Source organism: Mobula hypostoma, chromosome 1 (genome assembly GCF_963921235.1).
Source record: "Mobula hypostoma chromosome 1, sMobHyp1.1, whole genome shotgun sequence".
NCBI lineage: Eukaryota > Metazoa > Chordata > Chondrichthyes > Myliobatiformes > Myliobatidae > Mobula > Mobula hypostoma.
Window position 1 is genome coordinate 93,441,785 of NC_086097.1, and position 19,416 is coordinate 93,461,200.

At 40.3% G+C, this 19,416-nt stretch overlaps 1 protein-coding gene across 13 annotated transcripts in view; it reads left to right on the forward strand.

Annotated features, from left to right (window-relative positions):
• mgaa (MAX dimerization protein MGA a) overlaps positions 1-19,416 on the forward strand; it is a 104,357-nt gene that overhangs the window by 22,553 nt on the left and 62,388 nt on the right. For 10 of the 13 annotated variants that reach the window (XM_063052759.1, XM_063052752.1, XM_063052808.1 and 7 more), the window contains 5 exons: positions 5,177-6,275; positions 13,783-13,849; positions 16,335-16,445; positions 16,666-16,815; positions 18,702-18,818. In XM_063052759.1, coding sequence (XP_062908829.1) covers positions 5,177-6,275; positions 13,783-13,849; positions 16,335-16,445; positions 16,666-16,815; positions 18,702-18,818 — 1,544 coding nt within the window. The remainder of the gene's footprint in view (positions 1-5,176; positions 6,276-13,782; positions 13,850-16,334; positions 16,446-16,665; positions 16,816-18,701; positions 18,819-19,416) is intronic. The other 3 variants (XM_063052789.1, XM_063052793.1, XM_063052798.1) reach the window with 3 other exon arrangements.

A 19,416-nucleotide genomic window follows, 5' to 3' on the forward strand; every position in this document is an offset into this window, starting at 1 on the left:
AGGTAGGACTTAAGTAGTGAGTGGTAGGGCACTAGTGAGAGCTATGGAATAGAAGGATCCAAGAGTGTTATTGAATAGCCCATTGTTCACTAAATGTAGCATCGCTAGTAGACAGGATAAGAAGGTATTTGGCACACTGGCCTTCACCAGTCAAGGTATTGAGTGTAGGAGTTGGAAAATTATGTTGCTCTTGTATAAGATGGTGGTAAGACCACACGTGGATGATTGAGAGTAGTCTTGGTCATCCTCTTACAGGAAAGATGTTATTAAAATTGAAAGAGTGCAGAAAAGATATACAGCCAATTCTGGTTATTTGAGCCAACGATTAATTGAGGCAGCTGCTTATTTGGGACAACTCTTAAAGAACATAAACAGAGAAAATAGCCAGGATTCCCTTTGCTTATTTGGAACACTATGCCACCTAATTAGGACAGAAGATGGTTGCTGAACATTTTCTAGCTAGCATCACTCACATGCACGTCGTGTGGCCATTAGACACTACACCGTGCTTGTGTGTTTGTGTTCAGAAAGGAGTGATTCTTGCCACTGATAGTTGGTGAGTAATATGCAGTAAGATAATTCAGAACTGCTCACTGCGGCTTCAAGCATTCAGGTTTGGAGATGCCAGAAACGACCACAGGTACAAATGAAAAGATTTTACCACTTCAGCACTACAAAAAATTTAGGCCAGTTAGCCTAACTTCAGTGGTTGGAAGATGTTGGAGTCAATTATTAAGGATGATGTTTCAGGGTACTTGCATGATAAAAATGGGCCAGTCAGTATGGTTTCCATGAGGCAGGAGTTCTCAACCTTTCTTATGCCATGGACCGCAGGTTTGGAACCCCTGCCTTAGGTGCAAATCTGAAGTTCTTTGAGGAAATAACAGGCAGGATAGACAAAGAATCAATGGATGTTGTTTACTTGGATTTTCAGAGGCCTTTGACATGGTGCTGTCCGTACATTAGACTACTAAACAAGATAAGAGCCCAAACTAGCATGGATAGAAGATTGGCTGACTGGGAGGAGGCAAAGAGTCAGAATAAAGGGGGCCTATTCTGGTTGGCTGCTAGTGACTACTTGTGTCCCATAAGGTTGGTTTTGGGAGCGCGTCTTTTCATGTTATATGTCAACGATTTGGATGATGAAATTGATGGCTTTATGGCTAAGTTTACAGACAACACAAAGATGGGTTGAGGGACAGGTAGTGTTGCGGAAGCAGGGATTCTGAAAAGGACAGTTTGGGAGAATGATCAAATAAGTGGCAGTTGGAATATTGTGGAGGGGAGTATATGGTCATGCACTTGGGTAGAAGGAATAAAGCCGTAGACTATTTTCTAAATGGGGAGAATATTCAAAAATCACAGGTGCAAAGGGACTTGGGAATCCTTGTGTCAACTTGCAGGTTGAGTCAGTGGTAAAGAAGGCAAATGCAATATTAGCATTCGATATAAGAGCAAGGATGTGATGCTGAGGCTTTATAAGGCATTGGTCAGACTGTACTTGGAATATTGTCAGCAGTTTTGGGCCCCTTATTTAAGAAACAGATGTTTTGACATTGGAGGGAGTTTTAGGGTTCAAGGGAGGTTCACGAGAATGATTCCGGAAAATGAAAGGGTTAACATAGGAGCATTTAATAGATCTGGACCTGTACTTGCTAGAGTTTGGAAAAATAGGGGCAGGGGCTCCTCTTTGAAACCTCAATTATTGAAAGGCCTAGATAGAATTGATATGGAGGGGATGTTTCCTGTAGTCGGTGAGTCTAAGACCAGAAGGCACACCTTCAGAATTGAAGGACATCCATTTAGAACAGAGATGAGAAGAAATTTCTTTGGACAGAGGGTGGTGAATCTGTGGAATTCATTGCCACAGACAGCTGTGAGGGCAAGTCACTGAGTATATTTAAAGTGGAGTTTGATAGGTCCTTAGTTAGTCAAGGTGTCAAAGGTTATAGGGAAAAGGCAGGACAATACGGTTTTATAGTGTAGTAGTTTTGGTAGTGTTTTAATTTATTCTATATTTCATTTAAATATATAATTTGTTACTTGGTTAAATGGTTGTTTGTCATTTTTATACTTTTTTAACTATTTCCGTGAAACTTCAGCTAATTGGGGCAACCAGTTAATTGAGCCAAAATGTCTGGTCCCAATGTGTTCCAATTAAGTAGAACCCACTATACCAGGATGTTGCCTGGAGTTGGGTGCCTAAGTTATAAGGAAAGGTTATGTAGATGAGGACTTTATTTCCTGGAATACGCAAAATTGAGGGGTAACTTCAACATGTAAGATTATGAGGGGCATAGTCCTTTTCCCAAAGTGTGGGTGCTAGAAACTAAAGGGGTGTTGGTGTAAATCAGAGGTGAGAAAGACATGAGGGCAACTTCATGCAGAATTTTGTGTATTTGGTATGAGCTGCCTGAAATCCTGGCTGATATGAGGATATTTAACAACATGAAACACATCTAGATAAATACATGGGAAGGAGAGGTTTGGATCCTTTTTGATTTTAAATTCTCCCTATTTCTACCATATCCTACCACTGCACTTACACTAGAGGCAATCTACAGTGACCAGTTAACCGACCAACCTGCACAGTTGTAGGCTGAGGGAAGATACTGGAGCACCCTGATGGAACCTGCATGACACAGGAGAATGTGCAAACTCCATGCAGATAGGATCTACGTTCGGGATTGAACTCAAATTTCATAAACTGGTATCATCCGGGATGAAATTGATATTCCTTTAATTGATACAGAGCAGTAAACAATCTCAGTGCATCGTCAACGTACTCAACAGCTACCATGCATTCACCCTTCTCATATGGTCTATTGCTTGTCTTGACAAGTCAATCGGCAGTTCTTCAATGGTACCCAAAAAGTAGAATTATTCAACTAATTGCCTCAATATTGAACACAGAAAAAGTTCTACATGTTGAAAATCTGAAATAAAAACAAAATGCTCAAAACTCACCCAGTCAGACACCACTTATTGAGAGAGAAAAACAAAAATAATGTTTCATGTTAATGACCTTTCATCTGATATAGGCAAAGGTAGAAAACAAGCACGTTTTAAGTTTCAGAAAAGTTGAATTGGGTGGTGGTGGGGGTGGAGAGTGATGAAAAAGGAAGCTTTGGATAGAATGGAAATCAAGAGAATCTGAATGCTGGAATTGTAAGACACACAAGCTGCAGGTTCCAGCAGTCATGAATAAAAGTGAGTGCTGGAAGTACTGAGATTCTGTGGAAAGTAAAACAGGAAATATTGCAATTTGATACCTGTCATCAGAGATGACCACACCTTTTAAGTGAAGAAGTTCACTTGTATTTTCACTACTGTGTACTGCATCTGGGTCATACAACCTGTCCTTCTCTACATGAGAAAAATCAAACATTGATTAGGTGACCATTCTGCAGAACATACTGGTTCAATCCAGTTGCCTGTCTCTTTAATTGTTATATTTCTCAGTATATGGAGTCACTTAATTGCCTGTCATCTATTCTCTCGTGTGATCTCCACCATCTCATGCCACTCTCTGTTTCCCTGATATCCAACTACACCCCAGCAGAAATTTTGTGATGTGAGTGGAAACAAGACTACAGGGGAGGGGAGAGAGTCCATGTGTTTGCACAGAAAATGAGCAAGCTCCACACATATGCATCTTTTCGTACTCTGCCATTTATCTTTGCAAGATTATTAACATGTCCATGCCTTCGCAATAGTTTCTCATCTGGCACCTCCATGATTTACAGTATTCATTCTCTCTTGGTCTCCAACCAAACACAGAAATTCCCTTTGTTTGTGCTATTTGTCTCCCTTATTTGCATCTTAAAATATGTTTAATTCTTACGAAAATTCATTGACTTGAAATGCCTGCTGTATTTCTCTGCATAGATGTGGTCTAACCTGCTGAACGTTTCCAGTATCTCATCTTGATTTAGCCTAGATTTTTTTTTCAAATAATTTTGTTTCGTATCTGCACTGATGAGTTCCTGGCAGTTGACAGTTTCAGGGATTTGCAAACATTTGGAGAGAGCTGAAAAAAAACAAGCTGATTTAATATAACTATTCAGGACTGAACTGTTTTCTTGTGTGTAGTTCAATTGTGGGTATTAAGAGATTGGTTTAAAAATGCTGCAGTTTATGGCAATCTAAGGAACTTAAGTAGTTGGTCACTTTTTATTAACAGTATACTCGCACACGATATGCCTGAAGACTAAAGTGTAGAGTTTAAGGAGACTAGGTTACAGTTTGTCCAACCTGATTCACATTTTTTGCCTTTATACAAATGTAAAATGCAAAATGAGGCAGAAGATACCATACTCTGTATCTCTTGTCACCTTTCACTGCCTGTTTCTCTGCTTCCTTGTTTTTTCCTTGTTTAATTATCCTTTTTGTAATCCAGTTGTATATCTGATTGCTGTGAATTTGGCTAAGGTATGACAGTGATGAAACTGGACTATTGGGTACGGTATAAACGTTGCCCTTTTGAAGCAGGTGAGAACTTCTGACTAGCAATGAGAGATTGAAAATGTCTTTGAATTCCCTTGCCAGTTAGTTGGCCCTGGTTTTCAGAGCCCTGCCAGATACTCCACTGGGGCCTGTCACCTTGCGAGGGTTCACCCTCTTAAGACAGGCTGACGTCATCTTCTAAGACAGAGATCACAGGGTAACCAAGTGCTGCAGGGGTCCTCCTAGCTGCAGTTCTATTATCTCTTTCATAGCATGCGTAAAAGATGTTGAGCTTATCTAGCAGTGAAGCATCACTGCTTTTATGATAACAACAGGAATTCTGCAGATGCTGGAAATTCAAGCAACATACATCAAAGTTGCTGGTGAACGCAGCAGGCCAAGCAGCATCTATAGGAAGAGGCGCAGTCGACGTTTCAGGCCGAGACCCTTCGTCCTGACTGCTTTTAGGATGTTAGGTTTTGCTTTGTAGGAAGTAACGGCTTGCAAACCCTGCCAGAGTTGATGTGCTTCTGATTCTGTCTCCAACCTAGTTTGGAGTTATACCTAGTTTTTATGCAGTCCCTTTTGCAATCCAGTAAAATGCCTGATGGTGTCATTAATTTGAAAGTGCTGTGCATTGCCTTATTGTTTGGATTAGGAACTATATATTTTGACCATATTTTATTTTCAGTGTGCATTGTACTTTATTCTTTTTTTTATTCCTCTCCAGCATCTTGAAATGTCTCCCTAATATTTATTCAACATCGCCTGAAGACCATGAAGAGCCTTTTAATATTATTGTCAAGGAAGAACCTCCAGATGACTATGAGTACAATTGTGCAGCAAACTCAGTGGACCTTGATTGTGGTGAACTAAAATGTAAAGAGGAGGAGGAATATTTAGAACCAGAGGAACAGCATGACAAGACTAATTGTGAATTAATTAATAAAACTATTGACAAAAATGAAGAGGATGCAACTTCACCTGCAGTTAGTAAGCCGCCATTGAAAATTCCGACAGAAGTAGCACCTAAAGCTAAAATGCGGCAAAGCATTAAAGTGCCTGTAGTTTACTTGGAACCATGTATTATTACAAAAGGTACCATAAAAGTATCTGAAATACCACAGAAGCTGTTGTCTCCTTGTCGGAGGAGTGGAGGGCCTCTGCCTACCGTTGTCCATTCTCCAGTGTCAGCAGAAAAACGTACTTGCTCACCGAGCTCTGCTGAGAAACCTGAAATGGAGAATGTGGACTCAACATCAGAATGCTCAAAGCGCAAAGAGAGAAGCCCTGCGTCAGAAAGGACTGAAAATAAACCCCACATCTCTACGGATGAAAATATTCCAACTGCTTCACATAGTACACTCTTTGGGAAGTCGTCTGGAGAAGGCTTCAGATTTCGTAAGATTAAATATACTGAAAAAGCACTGAATTCCACCCTTTGGATGCCTTTAAGCAGACCGTATCTTAATTCTACTGAGAATTCTCCTGTGTTATCCAATTGCTTTAAGTCTGCACGTTTGTCTAGTAAGGCATTCAGTTCTGGGATCTGGAGACCTCCAGATGGTAGGACTTGCTCTACAGGGGGGACCTCTGTGCCTCGCACCAATTGCAAATCTTCACCTATGTCGGCACAACAAGCCATAGCGGGTGCTTGCAGACGAAGACGGACAAAAAAGCTGCGGCTGTCTGCGAAATCTTCCCATTCTGTCTTGGGAATGAGTTCTTTGGCATCCTCTAAACATCTGGAACGGGAAAAAACATTTCAAGATGCCAGTCCCGATCTGGATGATGTGGAAGGTGTTACCTTTGTGTCATATGCATCTCAGGTGAGACCATTTGTGTTAGGGTGTGTAATTCATTTAATATTTGGTTTTGAGATTTCTCTAAAAAAGGAATCCTGTTCTAAACTAAAGCATTGTAATAAAACTATGACTACATTCAGATTATTAGGCCTTATGAAAAAAAGTGTGAAAATGTGCTTAGGAATTCATAACTTAAAATAGAGAAGACTGTCAGTAATGAACTAGGTTATTTTGTAATGGAACATGTTTAAATTACAAAACTTTGAAGAAGTTATTGAACCCAAGGAATCATTAAAAACTAAGGGATGTGAGCTTCCCTAATGCATAGATTTTTTTTTACTTCTATTGAACCAGTGTGAAGCAGATGCATACCTAACCAGAAGCTTGGTATACATGAGCCCTGCTAAAGAAATTGAGACAAAGCTGCTAATTTAACATAAACCAGCCAGACACCCAGATCCCATTGTACTTCCCCTTTTCCTAACTTGACACCATTCAGATAGTAATCTGCCTTCCTGTTCTTGCCACCAAAGTGGATAACCTCACATTTATCCACATTAAGCTGCATCTGCCCACTCACCCAACCTGTCTAAGTCACCCTGTATTCTCATAACATCGTCCTCACATTTCACACTGTCACCCAGCTTTGTGTCATCTGCAAATTTGCAAATGTTACTTTTAATCCCTTCATCTAAATCATTAATGTATATTATAAATAGCTGCGGTCCCAGCACCGAGCCTTGCAGTACCCCACTAGTCACTGCCTGCCATTCTGATAAGGACCCGTTAATCCCTACTCTTTGTTTCCTGTCTGCCAACCAATTTTCTATCCATGTTAGTACCCTACCCCCAATACCATGTGCTCTAATTTTGCCCACTAACTTCCTATGTGGGACCTTATCAAAGGCTTTCTGAAAGTCCAGGTACACTACATCCACTGGCTTTCCCATGTCCATTTTCATAGTTACATCCTCAAAAAATTCCAGAAGGTTAGTCAAGCATGATTTCCCCTTCGTAAATCCATGCTGACTCGGACCTATCCTGCTACTGCTATCCAAATATGCCGATATTTCATCTTTTATAATTGACTCCAGCATCTTTCTTAAAAAGTGGGATAACATTAGCGACCCTCCAATCCACAGGAACTGATCCTGAATCTATAGAACATTGAAAAATGATTACCAATGTGTCCACAGTTTCTAGAGCCACCTCCTTAAGTACCCTGGGACGCAGACCATCAGGCCCTGGGGATATATCACCCTTCAGTCCCATCAGTTTACCCAACACCATTTTCTACCTAATGCGAAGTTCCTTCAGTTCCTCCGTTACCCTAGGTCCTCTGGCCACTATTACATCTGGGAGATAGTTTGTGTCTTCCCTAGTGAAGACAGATCCAAAGTGCCTGTTCAGCTCGTCTGCCATTTCCTTGTTTCCCATAATAATTTCACCCGTTTCCGTCTTCAAGGGCCCAACTTTGGTCTTAACTAATTTTTTCCTCTTCATATACCTAAAGAAGTTTTTACTATCCTCCTTTATATTCTTGGCTAGCTTACCTTCGTACCTCATCTTTTCCCCCCGTATTGCTGTTTTAGTTATCTTCTGTTGCTCCTTAAAAGTCTCCCAATCCTCTGGCTTCCCGCTCATCCTTGCTATTCTATATTTCCTCTCTTTTATTTTTATACTGTCCTTGACTTCCCTTATCATCCACGGTTGCCCCTTACTCCCCTTAGAATCTTTCTTCCTCTTTGGAATGAACTGATCTTGCACCTTCTGTATTATTCCCAGAAATACCTGCCATTGTTGTTCCAATGTTACAGGTGGCATTTGAGTAGTAAGAGTGTCAGGGACTGACAGACTTCAAGAATAGCTTGTGATTCAGGCTGAGCTGCAAATTCTGAAGGGGCATGGCACTTAACATAACAGCAGTTCATTCCCCAGGCTTCTCGATGCCTACAATCCTATAAGATGCTGTTCAGTGATAATGCCACTGAATATCAAGGATAGGTGAATTTGTATGCATCCTTGCAACCAACTCCCTCTATATCATCTTTGAGGTCACCATTGATCCAGAACTCGGTTAGACCAACCTCATAAACTTCCTTTAATAGTTGAAGAGCAGGTCACACACTGGGAATCCTGAAATGAGTGACTCATCTAATGTCTCATAATCTTTCCACATCTGTGAGACCTGAGTGAGAAATGTGATGGAATATTATCTTCATGCCTGGTTAAGTGTACCTCCATCAACTACAAATGCTCAACACTATCAATAACAAATTAGCCTCTTAATTGGCACTCCATCCATCACCTGTCAAACATTGATTCACTAGTATGCAATGGCTGTAGTGTGTGCCATCTACAAAATGTACTGCAGTTACTCATATTGGTCACTCTAACAGCACCTCTCAAATCCAAACGCCTCTGCCTTTACCATCAAGAAGGATAAGGGCAACAAGTGATTGGTTATCTCCTGTACTGTATTCTTTCCTGATTTGGAAATATATCACCATTTCTTCCTTTACACTAGAACTAATTATCGGGAGTCTCTATACAACTGCTCTGTGAGAGCTCCTTCATCAGAAGGGATTCAGTTGTATTAAATGTGGCTCAACATCACCTTCTCAATGATAGGCAATAAATGCTCACTTCATTCATGCCACTCATAATATGAAAGGCGAATAAGCTCATTCTCAACTGACTGCAGAAAATTCGAAACACCACCAGTGAAAGGATGTCTTTTTTTGCATTTTCTTTATCAGAAACAATCGCTGTTTTTTTTTGTTTTGTTTTAACAGGGTCTTCATTCAAAATTAATCTTGAATCTTTGCGTTTCTGTTTGGGTCAGTGTTAGGTTCCCGTATGCTTTTGGATGAGAATGTAGATGGCATTATGAGTAACTTTGCATATGATGCCAAAATTACTGGTATGTTAGTCAATAAAAAAGATTGTCTAAGGTGTCAAATGGATCCAATCAACTAGGAAAGTTAGCAAAAGAATCGCATATTGGAATTTTAAGTCAGTCAAATGTGAAGACTTGCATTTTAGGAGGTTAATCATGGACAGGACTTGCACAGTAAATGACAGAGCCCAAGGGAGTGTTGTAGAACAGAGAGACTTCGGGGTAAGAGTAAGTCAAGTTTTGAAAGTGGCAGCGTAAGGAGTCAAAGGGGAGAAGGCAAGCAGCCATACTGCTTCTTCATTGCAGAGGGCCTTGAGTACAGGAGTTGAGATGTCATATTACAGCTGTGTAGGACAGTGGTTCCCAACCACCGGGCCGCAAAACATGTGCTACCGGGCCATGAGGAAACGATATGAGTCAGCTGTACCTTTCCTCATTCCCTGTCACGCACTGTTGAACTTGAACATAGGGTTGCCAACTGTCCCGTATATGCCGGGACATCCCGTATATTGGGCTAAATTGGTTTGTCCCATACGGGACCGCCCTTGTCTCGTATTTCCCCCCACTAACGTAGAGCGGTCCTATGAAACCTTTCATGCCGAAATGGCGTGAAGCGAAGAAGCAATTACCATTAATTTATATGGGAAAAATTTTTGAGCGTCCCCAGGCCCAAAAAATAACCTAACAAATCATACCAAATATCACATAAAACCGAATATAAATAACGCTAACATATAGTAAAAGCAGGAATGGTATGATAATTACACAGCCTATATAAAGTAGAGATAATGTATGTACAGTATAGTCGGGAAGATGAAGGCAAAACGGATTTGTGGGGGGGGGGAATCGGCATGTATGCGCATGCGCACACAGGTGCCCACGCAAGGTTTCATGGTCATGGTAGTCTTTCCTGGGGTAAAGTGTCCCGGGATTTGACTGCTACTTTTGTCCCTTCCTTGGGAGTGAGAAAGTTGGCAACCCTAACTGCAAAAGACATGTTGAGGTGAGTTTAACCCTACTTGAACAACCCCCCCACCACCCGTTTGGCTGGTCCGCAAGAATATTGTCAATATTAAACTGATCCGCGATGCAAAAAAGGTTGGGGACCCCTGGTGTAGGACATTGATACAATCTCATCTGGAATATTGCATACTGTTTTAGTCGCTATACATAGGACGGATGTGATTAAGTTAGAGGGTGCAAAAATGATTCACTAGAGTATTGATTGGACTAGGTGGCTAGAGATACAAGGAGAGACTAGATAGGTCAGGGGTGTTGTCGGGAGTGAAGGGGGCTGAGGGGTGACCTAGATATTTATAAAATCAGAGCCATTGAAAAGGTGACTGGTCAGTTTTTTTCTAGGGTAGGGGAGTCTAAAACTAGAGTGCATAAATTTAAGGTGAGAGGGGTCGATTGATGGAATTTTTTTTTGCACAGTGAGTGGTGGTTATATGGAACAAGTAGTCAGGTGAGATGGTGGAAGCACTGGAATTTTGGAATTTAGAATTGGTTTATTATTGTTACATGTATCAAGATACAGTGAAAAGTTTTTCCTGCATGTCGTTCATACAGATCAAATCATTATACTGTGTGTTAAGATGGAAAAAGGTAAAACAATAACAATGCAGAATAAAGTGTAATACCTACAGAGAAAGTGAAAGCAGGTAAACAATAAGGCACAAGAATATAATGAGATTGATTGTAAGGTCAAAAAGTCCATTTTATCGTACTAGGGAACCAGTCTTACAGCACTGGGGCGTAAGCTGTCCTTAAAACTGACAGTACTTGCTTTCAGGGTTTTGTAACTTTGCCTGACATAAGAGGCAGAAAAGAAATAATGTCCAGTTTATGTAAGGTTTTTGATTATGCTGGCTGTTTTACTGAAGTATAGACAGTCCATGGAGGGACTTTGCAGTTTCTTGCAGTCACGTACAAAGCAGTTGTATACCAAGTTGTTATGAATTTAGATAGGTTGCTCTCTATAATACATTGATGAAAATTGGTAAAGTTGGACAGAAAGATGTCAAATTTATTTAACCTCTTGAGGAAGTAGAGGCGTTGGTGAGCTGTCTTGGCCATGACATCTACATAGTTGGACTAGGACAGACCATTGGTGATGTACACTCCTGAGAACGTGAAGCTCTTAACCTTAATGCTGCTGATGTAGACAGCAGCATGTCCACTACCCCCCCACCCGCTTCCTGAAGTCAATGATCACTCTTTTGTTGGCATTGAGGGAAAGGTTGTCATGACTCCAATCAACTAAACTACCTCTCTTGTACTCCAAATCATCATCATTTGAAGGACAGCCCACTATGGTAGGATCCTCTGAAAATTTGTAGATGAAATTAGAGCAGAATGCGGCCATGAGTGTATAGGAGGCTGAGGAACCTTGTGGAGGACCAGGGGTAGAGGTGCTATCTTGACTGTTCTGCAGGAAATCAAGGATCCAGTTGCAGAGGTTGGTACAGTTACTCTATTTAAAATACATTTTGGCTGGTTTATAGGTAGGAAAGTTTAGAGGAATATGGATCAAATACTGGCGAATGGAATTAACTCAGTAAGGCATGTTCAAGTTGGCTGAGTGCCTATTTATGTTCTGTATAGTGCTAACTCTTAAGTTGATATTATAGTAGTATCTGAAATGAAGCTTCCACCCCAAACCCAATGGCACAAAGTTGAAGGGTCTGTGTATGTTGTTTAAGTTACAACTGTCTCCCACTCCCGTTCTCCTTTCAGCATCTCTCTTGGAAGGACAGGTTTTACATGTAGAAACTTTGGTGAAGGATTGTGCCTTGGTAGATACCTGACCTTGTAGCATTTCACAGCTCTCCATGAATCCTAGCAGCTTATCACTGCCTGAGCAATCACGCATGAGCTTATCATTTGAATGAAATTTTTTTAAACAATGCAAAAACTGTTAATTCAGTATTTTAAAACAAAAACAGAAAATTCTCAAACTCAGCAGGTCAGGCAGCATCTTTGGAGGGAGTAACAGTTAATGCTTGAAGTCAAAGATTCTTTATCAGCATGAGGAAGGAAATGAAAACAAGTTAGTTTTTAAATGCAAACACGAGGAAATCTGCAGGTGCTGGAATTTCAAGCAACACACACAAAAGTTGCTGGTGAATGCAACAGGCCAGGCAGGATCTCTAGGAAGAGGTACAGTCGACGTTTCGGGCCGATACCCTTCGTCAGGACTAACTGAAAGAAGAGATAGTAAGAGATTTGAAAGTGGGAGGGGGAGATCCGAAATGATAAGAGAAGACAGGAGGGGGGAGGGATGGAGCCAAGAGCTGGACAGGTGATTGGCAAAAAGGATATGAGAGGATCATGGGACAGGAGGCCTAGGGAGAAAGAAAAGGGGGGGGGAGCCCAGAGGATGGGCAAGGGGTATAGTGAGGTGGACAGAGGGAGAAAAAGGAGAGAGAGAGAAAAAGAATGTGTGTATATAAATAAATAACAGATTCTTCCCTTCCTCCACCATCAACTCTGCTCTCAAACGCATCTCCCCCATTTTACGCACATCTGCTCTCACTCCATCCTCCCGCCACCCCACTAGGAATTCCACGTCCATTCCCATTCTGTTATGTCTATCCACGGCCTCCTCTACTGTAGAGATGAAGCCACACTCAGGTTAGAGGAACAACACCTTATATTCCGTCTGGATAGCCTCCAACCTGATGGCATGAACTTTGACTTCTCAAACTTCCGCTAATGCCCCACCTCCCCCTTGTATCCCATCTGTTATTTATTTATACACACACATTCTTTCTCTCTCTCCCCTTTTTCTCCCTCTGTCCCTCTCACTATACCCCTTGCCTATCCTCTGGGCTTCCGCCCTCCCCCTTTTTTCTCCCTAGGCCTTCTGTCCCATGATTCTCTCACATCCCTTTTGCCAATCACCTGTCCAGCTCTTGGCTCCATTCCTCCCCCTCCTGTCTTCTCCTATCATTTCAGATCTCCCCCTCCCCCTCCCACTTTCAAATCTCTTACTAGCTCTTCTTTCAGTTAGTTCTGATGAAGGGTCTCGGCCCGAAACGTCGACTGTACCTCTTCCTAGAGATGCTGCCTGGCCTGCTGCATTCACCAGCTAGTTTTTAAATGGCTCTTTTTTTCCCAGTCTTTAAACTGAAACACGAGCTGTTTTTCATTCTCCACAGAAACTACCTAACCAGTATTTCCAACATTTACCATTTTTATTTGTGTTTAGCATCATGGGTCCAGGAAAATCTGTGCCTCTTAAATCCTTAGGTATTTTATAGTCTGCAACATGTTTCAGTTGTAAAATTCAGGACATTGTAATGGTAACATTAGCCAAACTAGGATGTGCTAATGTAAATAGACTCGAAAAAGAAATCAGGAATGATCTGGGGCTCAAAGCTGATTTGAAAGGAATGGTGGTAATGCAATAGAAACATTTTTAACTTCATGCTTGCCCCAGTTTTCTTTATTATAACTGCTGGATCAGATTTAAGAAAGTGTTAATTAAACCAAGGCAGTTTTTTTAAAAACACCTATCTTTTAAAATTTTCTCTGTCTCTTTAGGAGTTTCTCAGATTTTTCTGTTTCAATATTGTAAGTTTGATATGTTTGGTTTTCATCACAATCTTTGAATTTTTATTTATGCAGGATGCCCTACAGTCCCACCTGGTTGAAAAGGTGCCGGAAGAACAGAGCAATTCCATCTCTCAGATAGGTATTTGCTACACCAAGTTTATTCTGTCTCTGCTGAACTGTGATACCATCTCTGCAAAGATCTCAATGTTTTAATGTTATTTTTCCTACAATTTTCTGTTTTTGAAGAGAACTGCAAGACAGGTTAATACCAGAAATAACATGTATGTTTCAGCCTGTTCACCCAACAGGAGCCCTGTAATATAGTTTGCTTATGGGAGAAATATATCCTTCCTTGGCTTTTGATTAGATTAAGTTGGCTTTTCACAACTAAGTGCAGCATTTGGCATTATTGGACTTTTATTTCAAAATGTTAATCTTATATATATTTTCCTTTTCTTGAAAGCAAGGTTAAATTGAACTCGCAGCAAGTGGTAGCCAAAATACCACTTGACCCCTATCACTGGACTTGGATGCTCTTTTGGAAACCAATGTGGTATTGGTACAGGACCTGATCCCTTATTGCCCCCCCGCCCCCCATGCGTATTGGGCCAGTGAGTTGAGGAGGTACCCTAGATGACCAAGCTGATGCTTATCACAAGGTGGTAAGGTTGGAACGTGCAGGGCTAGTCTACGATGTAGCACGATCTCTAAATAAAGAGCAAAAACTTGAAGCTTTACATGTGCTCCTTTCTCTGATGACCAGTTTGTCACTGTAGGTCTGCAGCAAAAACTCTGGATAAATCTTTGTATTCTTCCCTTCACAATTAGCTGGAGCTGTCTAGAGATTGGTGAATCAAGATGAAGTTCAGCAGGCGTTGTAGGAGATCTTATGTCAACTTCCCAAGCATGGTCACTCAGGGAGGTTTATGCACTTGATGGAGAGTCAATACACAGGACAAAAACAGAAGGCCATCAGCTTCTGGCACAGATGGTAGCCACCTGACCAGGCAGCTCTACTCTGTCTGTCGCCACCTCAGAGAGCGAAGGTCTTGAGCAATCTAACATGGTATCAGATGATGGTTCATGGTACAGGCAGCCACCACACTGATCTAAATGCTGGTAGATGGGCTGCAGGGTCCAGGTGGTGCCACAGGGCCTTTTCAAATACCAGGCACAGCCAAGTCTTGTACTGATTGGTGCTAGGCTGATGCTTTTGACTGGAGCCTGGCTACTGAGCCATTGCTGGTGGCCCTTCATATATGTCAACATTGAGTTGGGTATTTAGAAAAGAAAACTTCAAAGTTCTCTGGCTTGTGTCAATTGTGCATCTGATTTTAACTTCACACCTACCAAATGTAAATCACTTAGTTGGTTAGCAACTAATTCTGTGAAAATGAAAGAATGTGCAAATGGAACCTATGCTATTGTGGAAGATGTATTGTCTCCTCCAGTTAAATACTGTATTCAAATTTCTGTGTTTGGATGCAATACTTGACAGCATATGTGCCTTAGCTATGTATGAACTTTCATACATCTACTAGGGTGGATGATCTAGGCAGTGCATTGTTGCTGAAAATTTAGATAATTCAAATTGTAATGTGGGTTCATTTCTTTTCCAATAGACCAAGACATAGGAGTAAATTTATGCCATTTGTCCATAGTGTGCTCTACCATGAGGTCATGGCTGACTTATTTTCTCCCTCAGTCCCATTTCCTGCCTTCTCCCTGTAGCATTTGACACCCTTACTAATCCAGACTTTATTAACCTCTCCTTAAAATATACCCAATGACTTGGCATCCACAACCATCTGTGGCATTGAATTCCACAGATTTGCCACCCTCTGGCTAGAGAAATTCCTCCTCATCCTTCCAACAAGATGTCTTTCTATTGAGGCTATGCCCTCTGGTCCTAGACTGTCCCACTATTTGAAACGTCCTCTCCACATTCACTGTATATAGGCCTTTCAGTATTCAGAAGGTTTCGCCGAGATCCCTCCACCCTACCCCCCCCATTGTTCTAAACTCCAGTGAGTACTGGCCCAGAACCATCAAGTACTCTTCACATGTTAACCCTTGTGTTTCCAGGTTCATTCTCATAAGCCTCTTCTAGACCCTGTGCAATGGCAGCACATCGTTTTTTTAGATATGGGGTCCTGAACTGCTCACAATACTCCAAATGTGATCTGACCAATGTCTTATAAAGCCACAGTAATACATCATTGCTTTTATATTTTAATTCCCTTGAAATGAATGCTAACGTTGCATTTGCCTTCCCTACTGATTTGACCTGCAAGTTAACCTTTTTACGGAATCTTGCACAAGGACTCCTGAGTCCCTTTGCAACTCCAATTTCTGAATTTGCTCCCTGGGTTTAGAATATAGTCCACGCTTTTATTCCTTCTACCAAAATGCATGATCATACACTTTGCTGCACTGTATTCCATCTGTCACTTTGCCTACATTCCCATTCTAAGTCCTGCAGACTCTGCTTCCTCAACACTACCTGCTCGTCCACTTGGTATCATCTGCAGACTTGATCACAAAGCCTTCAGTTCCTTCATTCAGACCATCTTCCCTCTCTATAATCATGGTCATTGATATCACTATGCTTCCATTTTTTTAAGCAGATCCTCAAGAAACTGAAGAAGAGAAAATTCAACGGCTGGAAGAGCAGCTGCTTAAGAACCTGTCTCATTTAAATCCCAGAGTTATTATGCATCCATTACTTGAACAAGGTGAGTGTTTAATGTTACAAGGTTTGTTCGAATATGCTAATTTGTGAAAAAATTTAAAGATGTATCAAAGTGGTCTGATGAATTCAAATTTGTTAATTCCACTTTTATGGTCATTTTTCAAGCTGCAGTGTTTTTATGCAGAATGTAAAATGTGTGTCATAGCCTGATTGGTGTGTTCATTGTAAACCTCCTTATTAACTACACGTACTCTCTTCCACAGCTGGTCTTAAGCCAAGTTCCTTGCTGTCAACAGGCAGTCTGAACCTAAAACACTTAGGAGTGGTAATATCACCCTCAGCATCAATTGTTAGAACTGCTCAGAGAGACATCTTAAAACCTTCTCCAATCAGAGAAGTTCGTGATCCTTTAGGTGAGCAAACAAGCGCTTCAATGAGAAGTTTATGTCAATGCATGAAAGCAAGTTTGTCAACATGGAAGTTAGGGACCACGATCAAATGGACCATTTCTATAGATAATATTTCCCAAAGATAGTTACAAAATTAAATTTATATTTTTTCTGAAGAGTGTGATTCTAGTTTATAGATTAAATTGAAACAAACTTGTTTCTGAGACTAAAAATTGAATGGGTGACAGAAATTTTAGAATAAATGAGAAGTTAAAGAGCAAGCTCTATTTAATCTATATTTGAGTTTTGTGTCAAATGATAACAGTAATTTTGAAACTGAGATAAGAAATTTTAAAAAAAACAAACATTACAATTTGTTTAATAAGATTTGATAATAAAGCTGGCCTTTTTTTATTTTAATGTATAAGCTATAACCAAATAAATTTTTTAACAATCAAGCCAAAAAAAAGTCTTCTGTTGACTGAAACAGTGCTATTTCCCTACGTTATCCACTCAGAGATTCCAATTCTTGACTAGAAATTGGATTGCTTGCTCTCAGTCTTTAGTGTTCCAAAGTGATGCCCAGGGCCTTGACGCATACATGGACAGCCCGACTTTCCACTATCACACTCTTGTCTTGATTACTTCAACATGCTATTTAAAGAAGTAACCATATATGTAAAGATTAGATGCTGGTAGATTTCTTCGAGTGTTTTCAAGTTAAGTAAGTTTAGGCAGAGTGATAGAGGTGAAGGGCCTTTATACTGATGTCTCTCATGTGAATTGATTTGCACTTGGACAAGTATTTTTAACTGGGGTTCTCTTTGGAAAATGAAGTGTCAGGAATAATAGTCAAAAGGCAAAAAAAACTGGATAAATAATTTGAATAGGGAAGAGGAAAGGGTTATTCCCCTGTCTGGACTATAGAAAAAAATTCTTTGTGGGATGTCCACTTATAATAAAGCCATGATTGCAAATGCAGAGCCAGGTATGTACCAACTGCCACTGATCCCCATAACAATGAGTTTTTATGCCATGGGATCCAGATAAGTTTTCAGTGTCTAATTTACTGCTCTGTTTTGAGCTGTCATCAGCTTGGGATTCCTATGCTTAAGTGGGAATTTTCAAAAGAGTTTTTGAGAGCAATTTTGAGTCTTTTCTTCTGCCCACCTGGTAATGATTTTTTGAAGTTTGGAGATCTGTTCACTGTCCTTAACAATGTTAATTGTGCATCAGCTGTCCTTGTGTATATTTTCAAAGACTGGTTATTTTACACCTGTTAATAAAATATTGAACTGATGCAAAGACCTTTGGAGTAGTGCAACAGTCACTGGAGTTGGTCATTTTCTGAATTTGAGTTGTAGGTGTCCAAGGTATGATCTCCCACACAAGTTGTTTGATTGCTTTAATGTACTCAAAATTTACTGTTTTTATTATTTTCTTCAGGTAGAGATCTCTAGCATATCTAATCAGAAAGAATCAATCCCCTTTGATCTCATTGTTCCTGTGTTTTTTTGCCTTCCCTTCAGTTCCTTTAAGAGATCAATAATCCTGAAAGCTAACCATTCTTAGTTCATCTCCAGTAATAAACAAGTATTCTATATTTTGCTTGCCTTGCTCAGATAAATTCTGTTTCTTCAAAGGAGTGCAAAAGAATTGTATCTCTTCAGCCACATTTTCAGGAAGAATATGCTTCTCTCAGAACTGCTTGGCTTAACAGCAGTTGTTCTAAACCAGGGTTTTAAATAGGTAGTATATTATTTTGCCATAAAGCTTTAGTTTTAAACATTACATTTCCCTGTCTTTTAGTTTTATGGGTCATTATTACTGCTGCACAATTTTAATAATTGAAATTGTTGTCCAATTCCAGTAAATCTTTAACTTTATTTAAATATGTGAATATTCTGCAGAAGACGTTTCCTTTGTTTCAAGAACAGGAAAAACAAATGACTTCACGAAGCTGAAGGGCTGGAAGCACAAGCTTGCACAACAGTCAGAGTCTTCTACTTCCAAGCAGGTTGAAGCAAGTAAGTTTATAAATTGTTGCTTGCCAATGACGGTGTGTAGTTGAGATAACTTTTAACTCACAATCAGGTGGGACAGATCACCCCATTCCAACATTTTAGCATCCAGGCAACAGATCTGAAAACTATGTGTGTTCCTTTCAGTTCTGAGTTACAAGGGCCTAAGCTACTGACTACTCTGACCCTTTCACCCTCTTTATTTCTCACCTCCTCTCTCCCACCTGTTGTCCTCCATATCAGCCTGAAGGGAAAAGGGAATTGCTAAGTTTACTTATTGGCTTTTAGTCTTTTGTTATGTTGTGTTGATGCTTACTTTGGGATGAGAACCTGCAGATACATTTAGCATGAAGAAAGTAGTCTGTACTTTAATTAGAAAGTAATCTATACTTTAATTCATAGAGTTTATTATTTTTTATTCATTAACAAAGCTTTCCCAGAGGTATTTCACTCAATATGCTCTACGACAATAACAGACAGGAGGTAGAGCCACTTAGCCCATTGAGTCTACTCCATCATTTGATCATGACGGATTTATTTTACCTCTCAAACCTATTCTCCTGCCTTTTCCCCATAAACTTTGACACCCTTATTAATTAAGTAC